General features: G+C 38.9%; 1 protein-coding gene across 1 annotated transcript in view; it reads right to left on the reverse strand.

The window, feature by feature from the left end:
* Positions 1 to 343: 343 nt before the first annotated feature.
* Positions 344 to 13,211, reverse strand: part of Aass (aminoadipate-semialdehyde synthase) — an 84,633-nt gene continuing 71,765 nt past the window's right edge. The window contains exons 20-24 of the mRNA XM_023703431.1: positions 8,174 to 8,197; positions 4,991 to 5,106; positions 3,691 to 3,779; positions 2,860 to 3,036; positions 344 to 473 (exon numbers count right to left, since the gene is read on the reverse strand). Of these exons, the coding sequence (XP_023559199.1) occupies positions 355 to 473; positions 2,860 to 3,036; positions 3,691 to 3,779; positions 4,991 to 5,106; positions 8,174 to 8,197 (525 nt within the window). The 3' untranslated portion in view covers positions 344 to 354. The remainder of the gene's footprint in view (positions 474 to 2,859; positions 3,037 to 3,690; positions 3,780 to 4,990; positions 5,107 to 8,173; positions 8,198 to 13,211) is intronic.

A 13,211-nucleotide genomic window follows, 5' to 3' on the forward strand; every position in this document is an offset into this window, starting at 1 on the left:
ACTACATGAGGTATTTGTTTCTGACCAAACATTAAAATTTCATTTGTTGACTGCAGGAAAATATACTCTTGTAAGAGCTACAAAAATTAATGAACAGTAGGATCATTATCATTTCTACAAACACGCGGAAAAATACATGATAGATTATTAAAGTTGTTAATTATTGGCAACTCTTTTGCCAAATGTGTTCATTTTAAAACACCACTGTACTGACTGTATCAAAATGTATCATGTCTTATACACTTTATAAAATAGCATATTAACAAGCTTGTTTGTCACACAACTGCTGAGAACTCTGTTGCCTGGGAAGATAAGGCAAAAGAAAAACAAACAAACAAACAAATGAATTCCCAATTATAATTTAATTGTGCTCTGTGTAGTAAACAGAATGCCTTCTTCTTTAATTCTCTCCAATATTGGACCATAGATCTCTTTGGAAAAAGGGCCAATCAGGCCTTTGGCTTCAATTTCACCTGGAAAAAAAGAAATATGTGATTACCATTTTAAATGTGGTCATAAAGGTTTGTTTTCCTAGCAAGAACCTGTCCAAAGAAAGGCTCACCTAGCAGCAAACACAGAAGCAATGGATTGCTGGAGGGCTGGCATATACTTCAATAGCTGCTTCAATGCTCTCTACCACATGACTACTTAGTGCTCTGAATGGAAAAGGGTTAACTTGGGCTTCAAAGTACCACTGACTTAAGGACAATGAGAAAATGTGTACCTTTAACTGCATCAGTTCTACCAGAAGAAAATGAATGCAATGATTGCTTAGAAATTGACACCTCTTAGGATGGCTTAAGAGTTGTGTCCGGGTACTTTCTTTAAGGAGTGTGCAGACTCTTTCTTCACCCTGATTCCCCAAAACCTTGGTGGGCAGCTTAATTTCACAGTGTTTAATGTGCTTTCTCACTGTTTCATTTGCATGCTGTGGTGTTTTCACCCCCTTCATTCACCAGGGCCATGTGAAGTAGTATTTTCATAGATAATGCTTATTAAATTTATACAATTATATTGAATAAATTCAATTGAATTTATACATATGTACCCTAATGTAATCACCAGTCAAAATAATAGAAAAGCAGTATTCCCTCAATATAAATTGTACTTAGAGTTTTGCCCTTTCCCCAGCTATTAATGAGCCATCTGATACTCTCTCACCATGCTGGCCAACAGCAGCACTACGTGGTAGCTCCCAGTCGGCGAGGAGACCAAGAGAATGAACAACCTATGTTCTATGTCAAGTTTGTCCAGCCCGTAGCCTGCAGGACACATGCAGCCTGGACAGCTGGCAGTGCCACCCATTAACGTCAGCTTCACCTTATGTTGTGACTTTTTCACCTTCAGTTTTCATGACTCCATCACAAGATGCTAGGGTGGAACTGTGTAGGCAGCAAGGAAGCACCGTTTAGGAGAGGGGACAGGGTGGTGCTAACTCTGTGTGACCACAGGGACTAAAACACAACAACTACTGCTCAAGCACTTTAACCTGCCTCCAGCTATGTGCCTCTGAAGGAAGGACTTTACTGCTGTATGCAGACCTGTAAGTTTTCTGATTTAATTACTAAACTTGGGCTTTTGTTTCAAAAGCTTTAATATTTTTGTTATGTTGTTTTGTTTTGTTGTATGAATACAGGGTCTATAGGGTCTCACTACACAGATGGGACTCGTAGTGATTCTGCTATCTTAAGCTTCCCAAGTGCTGGGATGACAGGTGCGTGCCACCATGCCCAGTCTCAATCACCATCTCAGCATGCCCTGGGGTGGGGCTGGCACAGCACATGGGGGATCGAACCTTGGTCCCTGTGTCAGCCAAAGCAAGCTCTTTAATATGCTGAGATATTTGGCCAGTCCAATAAAAATATTTAAAAATAAATGAGGTTTTGTTACTCACCTACATTAATTGTATCCTGTACTTTCTATGTGTCCACTTTCTCCATGAGGCCTGTGCCAGCCAAATGCTTTTTTTGTTTGTTTGTATTTTTTTTTAGGGAAGGGCCTACAGGGTGTTCAAGGTCTAACTACTAGATCAGACTAGTAGTGACCTGCCTGTTTACAGCCTCCCAAATGCTGGGATTACAGGTGTGTGCCACCACACCGTCCCAATTGTCATCTTAGTGGGCCCCAGGGTAGGTCCGGCACAGCAGGCCCAGAGATCGAACCCCCGGCCCCTGAGCCTTCTTGCAGGTGTTTTAATCTGCTGAGCTATTTGGCCAGCCCCAGCCAAACATTTAGACAGCATGGTGTGTAGGCTGCCATGTTGCTGAGTATGATGCTCAGTGGGTTAGGTATATTGGATGTATTGTCAACTTAAGATAATTTTAATGTACGATGGACTAATTGGGATATAACTCCATTGTATATAGAGGAGCATTTGTAATCAGAAGCATTTATTTGCTGAAATATCAAAACAAGACATGATCCATATTGTTAAGTAAATATTCTTGGCTATTTCAGAGTGACTCCCCCAAAATAATAAAAAGCAAGGCAGGAAAGAATGGAGTTAACATTCCCCAATGCACCTGTATGTGGACACGTAGCAGCTTCACATTCAATTTCATGGAAGTATCACAATGAAACACTAGGAGTTAGGGGTGACGATACCCACTTCCTCAAGATGAGGAAGCCGGCTGATAGGGCCCTTCCCTACCATCACCACTCCGCTCTCCTGTGACTGCACTAGGTGGAAATCAGATCGAACTCTGCTCAGTAGGGCTATCTTCGGGTCAGGCAACTTCAAGAATGGCTTTTTAATTAGTGTCAGTGTTTTTCTTAAGACTCATTACTTGGTATCCCGGCATTGGATGGCCTGAAGTGTAGACATGGGACAGACTCGAGCCCCGAGGGAAGAGCACTTACCGTCAAGCAACATTTTGGCTGCCATGGCTGTGGGCAGCCCCACAGTTTTTGCCATTGCTGAAAAGCCATTGAAGTCCCCATAAACCACAAGATCGATGGTCTTATTTTCTAAATGTCCAGAAGGATGTCTGATACCAAAGCTGTCTCTCATCACAATCATGTCTTTTTCCTTAGGGCCTGAAAATTAAAAAAAAAAAAAAAAAAAAAAAGATTTTTAAATGCCACTATTATAACTCAGATACTGCAATTCATCTCTCACTCCTCTCTCTCTCTGCTCTCACAAATTTCCCTTCACAGTACATGTGGTCACCAGCTATCTGTCTACACTGCTTTTAAGTCAAATACCAAGTGAAAAGAGTTAATGGAATTAAAAGTTTGGTTGCATCTCTTTGTCTAGGGCAGTATCAGTAAAGTCCTACTATGGTCATAAGGTCACAGCCGCAGAGGTCACACACTTGCTCCCAGAAAGGTGCCTTTGGCATGTCTCTAGTAAGGTGAAAGCAAAACTAACAGTGTGTTTCTTTTCCACATACTCAAGTTCATTCCCTCACCCAACTCCCACTCCTAGTACTGGAAATTGAACCCAAGGCCTCCTGCGTGCGAGACTATCCCCCCATGCTGAGTTAACAGGCCCTGCCCTTTATAGGTATATATTGAGATAGTCTTGCTAAATTGCCCAGGCTGGCTCTGAATTCCGAATCCTCCTGCCTCGTCCTCCCAAACAGCTAGGATCACAGGTGTGTGCCCCTTCCCTTGGCCCCAAATTCTTTCTTAGTAAGTCTCATTTTCCCTCTGGTCATACTGACTCCATCTGATGACCCCACAGCCTACCATAGGAGAGCTTCAAGGCCAGGTGCTTGGAAAGAGCATCCATGACAGACTCCGCTGGTGGGACCCGTTCATCTCCAAGCAAGCCCAACCTGGGGAGCACAGAGGTGGCTGCGTTAGTGTGCCCTGTGCGTGCTCGCACTGGGGAAGCAGCCAGGGGCTCGTGGCAGGGTCTCTTTGTAAAAGTTTTATCTTTATTAGTACATGTTTCCTAATGATTACATTATTGTAATCATTACTGAGATTCCATCTTACTCCAGAAAGAAAAGCCATCATCGAGAAATCTGGTAATATCAAATACTAGAGAGGCCTCTAGGAAAAAGGATCCCTTCCACATTGCTGGTGGGAATGTAAACTAGTACAGCCAGTATGTAAATCTGTACAAATAGTCCTCAAAAACTGAAAAACTAGAAATTGCATTTGACCCAGATCTCACCTTTCTAGGTCACCCTCCCAAAGCGTGAGGGGTATCATAGCAGCACATGCACACCCATGTTCATAGCGGTACAACTCATAATAGCTAAATGCTGGAAGCAGTCTATATGTCCACCAATAGATACATCAGAAAAGAAAATGTGCTCTTCATACACATCGGAATACTAGTCTCTCATAAAGAGGGATAAATTTGAGTCATGCTTAGGAAATGGATCCATCTTGGATCTGTAATGTAATGGACTGTAATGTGGAATGAAATAAATCAGGAACATAAGCTTAAATGATGCATATATTACCATATATGAGAAACTCAGAGGATAAGTAAACTAAAGGCTAAAATAAAAGACAGTTAATAGGAAAGAGGGAGGAAGTGGAAAGGCTGAGGAATGGAAAAAAATGATAAAAGAATTAAAATATGTAGAATTCTATCTTGAAATGGCAAATATCATAACATAATTGCCTGAGCTCTAAGAATATACCAAATTGTGAAATAACACAAGTAGCAATGTTTTTACCTTCGGAATCACCCCCAACACTCCAGGCACTGCTACTTAGAGCAGACATGATGCCGTGTAAACACACACTTTTGCAAAGGTTTATGAGATCCATCTACAGAGTAGCTGCACAGAAGTTATGAATTAAATAAACAGAGAACACTCAGAGAATCTCCCACAGCAAAGAAGAAATATCCCACTTTGTTCAGGAATAAAGTGGAGAAATGCACATCAATCCCACAACAGCAGGTCAACATTTGAGCAATTAATTAATCAGTTATAAAAGGTTCCATTGTCTTTTGATCTTCTTTTGACTAGAAAGGACCAAGTCATCCCGGACCCAGGGGACTCTTGATGAAATGATGGATGCCTACCCCTCAGCAGCTTCCAGCTGGGTGCTGTCCCCACCCAGCCTCCTAAGGACAGCTTCCTTCAGCACATCATAAGTAGAGGAGCGTGAAATCCCAACTAGGTCACACAGCAGCTGTTTCTGGTTAGGAAAATAAAGAAAAAGAGTCTAAATTCCTAGTAAATTAAGAAATACATTAGCTGAGAATGTATCCTGTTACAATGCTATACTTAGAACATACCTCAAATTACTAAATTAGAAAGAAACAGTAAAAACACGTTGTAACATATACACATGTATACATGCCTATACATTCACACACCAATACATGCATGGTATTCCAGGATGACATTTCAGCAATAAGAACTCCACTGTAAACAGAGGAAATGCTAGCAAGTTTCCTCCCCTCATCACTTCTGCATTCATCCTTCCCCACTCTCCAGGAGTCAATTTTGCTTATGTTAAAGTGAAAGGGGTTTACTGCTATGATTAGTAGTACTAACTGAACTTCTTTATAGTTTTAGAAGACCTAAAAAACCTAGCAGATAATAAAATCTTTCTTTGAAAACCACAGGTATTTACAACTTGCTAAACAAGACATTTTCCATATTCCCATGGGAAAGACTGTGCTGTAGACGAGGGCGTCCACCAACTGGCTCATGTAGATCAAGCTAAATGTAGATCACTATTTGGTCTTTTGAAATAAGAGTCCCATTGAAATACAGCCACCCTCACTTATTTGTGTATTCTCTGCAGCAGAACTGAGCAATTCTATAAAACTGCATGACTGACAATCTAAACTAAATACAACATTATACTTCATGTATTTGTTTATATATCTTTTATTTTATGGAATGAAGGTAAACCAAATTTCATAACAAAATAATAAAATAGCAATAATACATTGCATGTTATCTTTAAAATAGTATCTCAGGATGCAAGTATGAGCATAAAAATTTCTCCCACCACTATCAGTTCAAACCTTTTTTAATGAGCTAAATTACACTAAGACTATAACTGACTTCTGTTTTTTATCTTTTCCCTACTGTCTTCTTTCACATATCCTACTTCCTCCTTCCTTTTGAATAATTTCTTCCCATTTCACAAAGTCTATTACACATTTTACAATTCATTTACTCTTTCAGTTTCTCACACTATGGAGACAATACAATGTTCATACATGTGAGTCAGATTTATTTCCCCTATGAATGTGGTCTCTAGTTGCATCTATTTTCCTATAAAAGTCTCAAGTTTATTCTCCTTTATGGAACGGTAGCACTTCAGTGTATAAAAAGGCCTTATTTTTTTATCCATGGGCATTTAGATGCTAAATTCTAAGATTTAGCTATGACAAATTGTGCTGCTATAAATGTGGGTGCACATATATCACTGTTGTGATGTTTATCATTTTTCTGAGATTATACCATGCAAAGAAATAGCTGGGTGGAATGGGACCTCTACTCCTAGTTTCTTGAGGAATCTCCACACTGACTTCCACACTGGTTGTACCAGTGTGCACTTCCACCAAGAGTGGACAAGCGTTCCTTTAATCCCACAACCCCTTCAGCATTTCTTATTGATTTCTTGATAGCCATTGCTTCTGGGGTGAGACAGAACCCAAGTATTATTTTAATTTGCATTTCTTGAATGACCAATGATGTTGAACATTTTTTCATATATTTATTTGCAATTTTTATTTTTTCATCTGAGAAGTGTGTACTTATCTCAGATGCCCTTTTTGTTTTGTTTTGGCCTTTGAACTTGGGTGGTCTGATTTTTTTCAGTTTTTTATATGTTGTAGAAAGAAGTTGTCTGTCTAGGGGACAATTGGCTAAAATTTTTTCCAGTCAATGGTTGTCTTTTCATTTTGTTGCTGACTAATTTGAGATACAAAAGCTTTTCAATGAGATCTCAGTTGTTAATTCTTTCAAGTGTTTACTGCACAATCTGGGTTTTATTTATGAACTCTCTGACAATTCCCATGTCTTTAAGATTTCTATCTACTTTCTCTTCCAGTAGATTTAGTGTTTCTGTTTTAATATTTAGATTGTTGATTCATTTTGAGTTTATTTGAGTACATGGTGACAGACATGGGACTAGTTTTAGTCTTCGGCATGTAGAAAGCCAGTTTTTCCAGTGCCATTTGTTGAAGAGGCTATCTTTCCTGCAATGAACATGTTTGGTCCCTTTGCAAAAATAAGGTAGCTGAGTGTGTTTGTAGTTTTGTTTGCATTTTCTAATCTGTTCTACTGATCCTGGTGTCTGTTTTTTGTTTTGTTTTTGCCAGTTATCATGCTGATTTTATCACAGTAGCTTTGAGATTTCTAGTCTGAAATTATGATGCCTCCTGCCTTGTCTTTGTTGGACTGTTATTCTAGGTCTCTTCTAGCTCCAGATGAATTTTAGGAATGTATTTTCTAGTTATATAAAGTATCTTCATGGTATTTTTATTAGGATTGTATTAAATCTGTATATAAATTTTGGGAGTTTGGCCATTTTCACTAACTGGTTCTTCTCACCCACGAAAAAGAGATATCCTCCATTTTTTGATATCCTCTTTAACCTTTTTCAGGGTAATTTTCAACGGATAAATCTTTTGTTATATTTCATTAGTCTGTCTGTCTGTCTGTCTGTCTGTCTGTCTGTCTGTCTGTCTTTTTGGGATGCTACTGGGAAGGGTATGGTTTCCCTAATTTCTCTCTTAATGAATTTGTTCTTTGTGTACAGGAATGTCATTGATTTTTAAGTGTTGACTTTGTATCCATCTATGTGCTGAATTTGGTTATGAAGTATAGAAGACTTTTGGTGGGACTTTCGGGGTCTTCTATGCAGAGTATCATGTCATCTGTGAATAATGATAATTTAACTTCCTTTCCTTCTTGTAGTCCTTTTATTTTTCTGATTGTCTAACTGCTTTGGTGAGTGTTTCCAGAATTATATTGACTAGGAGTGGTGACAGTGGATGTCCTTGTCTTGTTTCTGATTTTAGAGTGAAAGCTTTTAGTTTTTGTCTATTTAGTATGATGCTGGCTGTTAGTTTCTCATAGATGGCTTTTATCAGTTTGAGGTAAAGATAATCTACTTCAATTTTTGTAAGGTTTTTATCATGAATAAGTGTTGGACTTTGTCAAAAAATGTTTTTCTGCATCTGTTAAGATGATCATATCATTTTTGTCTTTGGTCCCTTCACATAGTGTATTACACTTACTGATTTGTGTATGTTGAAATATCCCTTCATTCATGGGGAGAATCCCCCTTGGCCATTGGGTATAATCTTCTTAATGATTTGCTACATTCTGTTTGTTAGTATCTAGTTATGGATTTTTGCATCTATATTCATTAGGGAGATTGGCTTATAGTACTCTTGTACTTGGGTCTTTCTTTGGTTTTGGTTTCAGGGCAACACCTACCTCTAGCAATGAGTTAGAGAGTATTACTTTCCTTTCAACTTCATAAAGAATTTGAAGAACATTGATATTAAATCCTCTCTAAATTTCTTGAAGAATTCAGCAGTAAATCCATTAAAACTTGGACTTTTCTTTGTTGATAAGTACTTAATTATATTTTCAATTTCATTGACTAACTTGAGTTATTCCAAATTTTTATATCATTTTGTTTCAGCTTTTCAATTTATATGTGTCTAGGAATTTATGTTTCTTCTGTGTTTTCCATCCTATGAGAGTAAAAAGTTTCATAGTAATTACTGATGATCTCTGAATTTCTGCACGATCTTTAGTGATTTCACCCTTTTAATTCTTCATTGCGTGAATTAGTTTTTTTTTGGCTAACAGGTTAGCAAATTCACTATTTAGCAAATTCATTATTTTAAAGAACTCTTCGATTCATTAATTCTTTTTATTGTTTACATAAGCATCCTTTGCATTAATTTCTGCATCTAATGTCTACATTTTCCTTCCTTCTTTGGGCTTGACTTGCTCTACTTCTTCTAGAACCCTAGGTGCAGCATTAGGTCCTTTACTTGTGTTCATTCTGTTTTCCTGATGTGAGAATTCACTGCTATAAATTTCCCTCTTAGGACTGTTTTCACAGGTTCTAGTAAACTGTATCTGCATTTTCATTTAATTATAGATAGTGCTTAATTTATTCTTTAATTTCATCTTTAACCCATTGTTTGCTCAGGAGTATGTTAATTTCCACATGTTTATAGAGGTTTTGGGTTGCTTTTCCCATAATTTCCAATTTCATTGCACTATGGTCAGATAACATACACAGAATAATTTGAATTATTTTTCATTTACTTAAGCATGTTCTATGGGCTACCATATGGTCTATTTTAGAGAACATCCCATTTGCAGCTGAGAAGTATGTGTGTTCTGATGTTCTTAGGTGGAACACTCTGTAAAGATCTACAAAGTCCATTTGATCACAGGTTTGGTTCAGTTGATATTTCTTTATTAATTATTTGTCTATTTGAACTACCTGTAACAGTGGGATATTACAGTCCCCATTACAACTGTGTTATTGCTTATTTGATTTTTCATATCTATTGTTATATGCCTTATATAATTGGGTGCTCCCATATTTGTAACATACATATTTATGATTGTTATCTCTTTTTATCAAAGTTTTCCCCTAACAAGTATGTAGTGACACTTTATTGTATCTTTTTATCATTCTTGGTTTGAAGTTCATGTTGTCTACAAGTAAAATAACTAAGCTTGCATTGATTATTGTTTTTCATCCTTTGACTTTCAGTCTAGGATTTTTTTTTTACTTAAATGTGTTTCTTGTATATGGCATTGCTGTATCTTGTTTCTTGATCTTTATTCTGTATTTCTGTTTCTTTTGTGGTTAACTGCGGTCATCTACATTGATGATTATAACTGATAGATATTGACTTATTTTGTCATGCTATTTTTCTGGTATTGCTTTTCTCTGTTGCCCTCAACTTAACTGCTTACCCTGCTTCGTGGTTCCCTTGTGTTGGTGTTCTTGAAACTGTTATTTTTCATCAGTCTAGAATATCTCTGAGTACCATTTTTCAGTGCTGGTTTGGTGGCCATGAATTTCTTCAGTTTTTTTTTGTCATGAAGTGTCTTGTTTCTCCATTAATTTTGAAAGACAGTTTCACAGGTACATCAATCTGGGTTGGAAGCTATTTTCTTTCAGGACTTGATTTTATTTATTTATTTGGGGGGGGGCAGCTCAGCCCACCAGGGGGCGGGGCTGGCTGGCATGTGGTGCTGGGGATTGAACCGAGGTCCTTGTGCTTTGTTAAGCTTGTCTAAGTAGGTGCTTTAGACCACTGAGCCATCTCACCAGCCCCTCAGGACTTGATATACTTCACTCCAAGATCTTCTTGAATTGAGGGTTTGTGTTGAGAACTCTGCTGTGATACTCATTGGCTTTGCTTTATGGGTAATCTGTTTCTCGCCAGCTTTATCATTAGTATCAAGGCCTTTGTAAACAAGGTTTGATCTTCAAAGATGTCATCTGTGTGTAGGAAGTTCTTAGCTTGTGTCTGTTCCAAGCTCCTGCCTTTACAATTAATATGGAGTGAGATGTTGCTATCTGCTTGGCTTAGTCCCCAGTTCTTTGGGGCTGGAGTATGGGGAGATTATTATCCCAGAGCTTCCAAGTATTGTTATAGAAGTGAGACTATGACATCCTAGCTAAGTAGTATAATTAACAATAACAACAGCATCAAGCATAGTTTAGAAACTGACAAACTATCATAACTACTAATTTTGTACCTTTAACCATAGAAACAAAATCTATAGTTATATAACAGAACCAACTAGAGGCTATAGCTCAGTTACACAACACCTTTCTGGCAAGGGCAAGGTCCTGAATTTAATTTCCAGGACAGACAGACAGACAGACAGAGAAAAAAGCCGGATAATGGCTAGAACAGAGATAACTGAAAACAAATAAAGTAGAAGCAAGGTGGATGACAAAAGATGATCATATGAACTTTGGGAAAGTAGAAAGGCAGGTAGAAGAGAAAGAACAAGGGATTATTAAAGTTGACCAGAAAAACTACACAGACTTTTCACTAATATAAAAATATGATCGGGGCCTACAAGATAGTTCAGCAGAGTAAATCACCTGCTTAGGCAAGCTTAGGCAAGCACAAGGACCACTTCCATCCCTGGCACCACATGCCATGCCATCCCCATCCCCAGGCAGGCTGAGGTGGCCAGAGTTCAGGCCGTAGTGGTGGATGCCTGAAAACCCAGCACTGGGGAGGCTGAAAACAGGAGGACCATTATGAGTCTGAGATGCATAGTGAGACTCTGTAAAGACCAAATACATTTTTAAAAAAATTTAAAAAATAATATGTGATTAAATCTAGAGAGGTAAATTGAGGAATGAAAGGAACGATGATAGATTCGAACAAAAATATAGGTAAGAGACAGAATACAAAAAGGAAAAGAAATAGGAAACAAACCAGCAAAAAAGAATAAAGTAATAAAATAACCCAAAATTCCATGTGTCCATTGAGAGTCTGAAACTACTGGATAATACTTCCAAGCCTACAGTACAGTTTGCGCTGGATTTGAAGCTACCTTAGCCTCCAGAGGGGGGGAGGGCCTGGGGCTGAAGTCTTCAACCAGTGCTTTCTTTAGCTCCCTTAGTGGCCTCTCATTCCTTCCCATTTCTCTTGACAGCATCTCTGTTCCAGTTCCCATGTTGCTTTCAGTCCCATTTCTTCCCCTGTTTCTCTTGGCAGCATCTGCATCCCAGTTCCTGCGCTGTTTTCAGTTAGTGACAAGAACTGCTTCCAGTGCCCCACCGTGCTGGCCCCTCCTTGTCCCTGCTCAGCCTTCTGTGCTCCTCTTCCACTGCTGTGTGGCTGTGCTCTCAGGCCGTGGGCTGCAGGGTGCAGTGGGATGCTGTGATGCATCTGGCCCTCCGCTCCTGCTGTTTCAGTCCAAGGCTGCTCAGTCCCAGTTCTTATACTGCTCCCAAGGTGAGGTGACAACTTCACACTCATTGCCTTCCAAGTTCTGCTGCCACCTTTGCCAGCCTCTGCTGTAGTCTATAATTCCTTTGGGTTAGAGGAGGGGATACTTGAGGTGCCTTTTGGCCCCTGTTTCAGAAGCATGCAGATGGCCCAGGACTGCACAATCCCAAGCTGCAGGGCCACTTAATTCCCCACACCTCTCTAACGACATGTCATGCAGGATGGGTTAACCATTCCATTTACTATGTACCACTTTCAGTTTTAATCTTATTCCTGGCAGTCCCAGTTAGCACTCTGGTTCCCAAAAGGAATGGGAAGAAAAGGAAAGTAAGAGAAACAAAAGAGAATGAATGGAAGCAATTCTGTGTTGGCAGAATCTACCACTGGCCTGGAGCATCCTCTATGGGGAGGAAGGCAGAAGAGGTAGGGAGCTTATCTCCCAAGTCTCCTGTATGGCTAGACTTAGCTGCACTGTTTTAGTACATCCTTTTTTCCTTCTTTCTCAGTTTCCGAGTATGGCGAGCAGTCATCCTGATACGGTAACCCCTTGGAAGCTGCTGGCTGGCCATTTCATTAAGTTCTTTGTCTATGTTTTGCTTTATCTCTTAGGCAGATTGATTTTAGTTTTAGTTCAGGGTGTATGCCTCTTCCTTTTCTTCCAATTACCTGTGCTTTTGTTGAATGTCTCTGAGTAACTCTGTGTGAGTCTCTTTTTCTAATCAGCCATGTTGTATACTATTATTCTTCATTTTTAAAAAGTTTGCCAACCGCTTTTCTGTATGACAACTAACAATATCTTGGGGTCACCACTAAGAACACCTTCACCAAACTTTTCAACCTGCTGCCTAAACCCCACATTCTCTGTATAGATATTTACTCATTCCTATCCAAGTAAATTTATGTTAGGTAAAACTTAAACTGGAAGGACTCAAAGACCCACAAAAATCTGAATTTAAAATATTGGTTTAATTTCCTTTTCTCCTTATGACACATATTTTTGGATTTTGTCAAAATAGAGGCACACTGGTTTAAGCTGAATAACCAACTGATAACAAGTTAACTCCTGACCATTAGCAAAAGTTCTCCTTTACTTCAGTTCTGAGTCACCAAAGTTCTTCTAACCTCAAACTCTATGACTTGGGATTAATATGGATAAAGTCAGATTCACTACCTGAAGTCCAATTATTTATGCTTATGTATATGCAAATACATATGCACAGTTCAATGAGAGGACTGACCTGCAGGATTAGGCATTCAGCTCTGTGATATGCTAGCATTGCTCCTGGATTATCAGCTCCAGAGTGCCCAAGTATCTCCT

Source organism: Octodon degus, unplaced genomic scaffold (assembly GCF_000260255.1).
Source record: "Octodon degus isolate 3935 unplaced genomic scaffold, OctDeg1.0 scaffold00170, whole genome shotgun sequence".
Lineage (NCBI taxonomy): Eukaryota > Metazoa > Chordata > Mammalia > Rodentia > Octodontidae > Octodon > Octodon degus.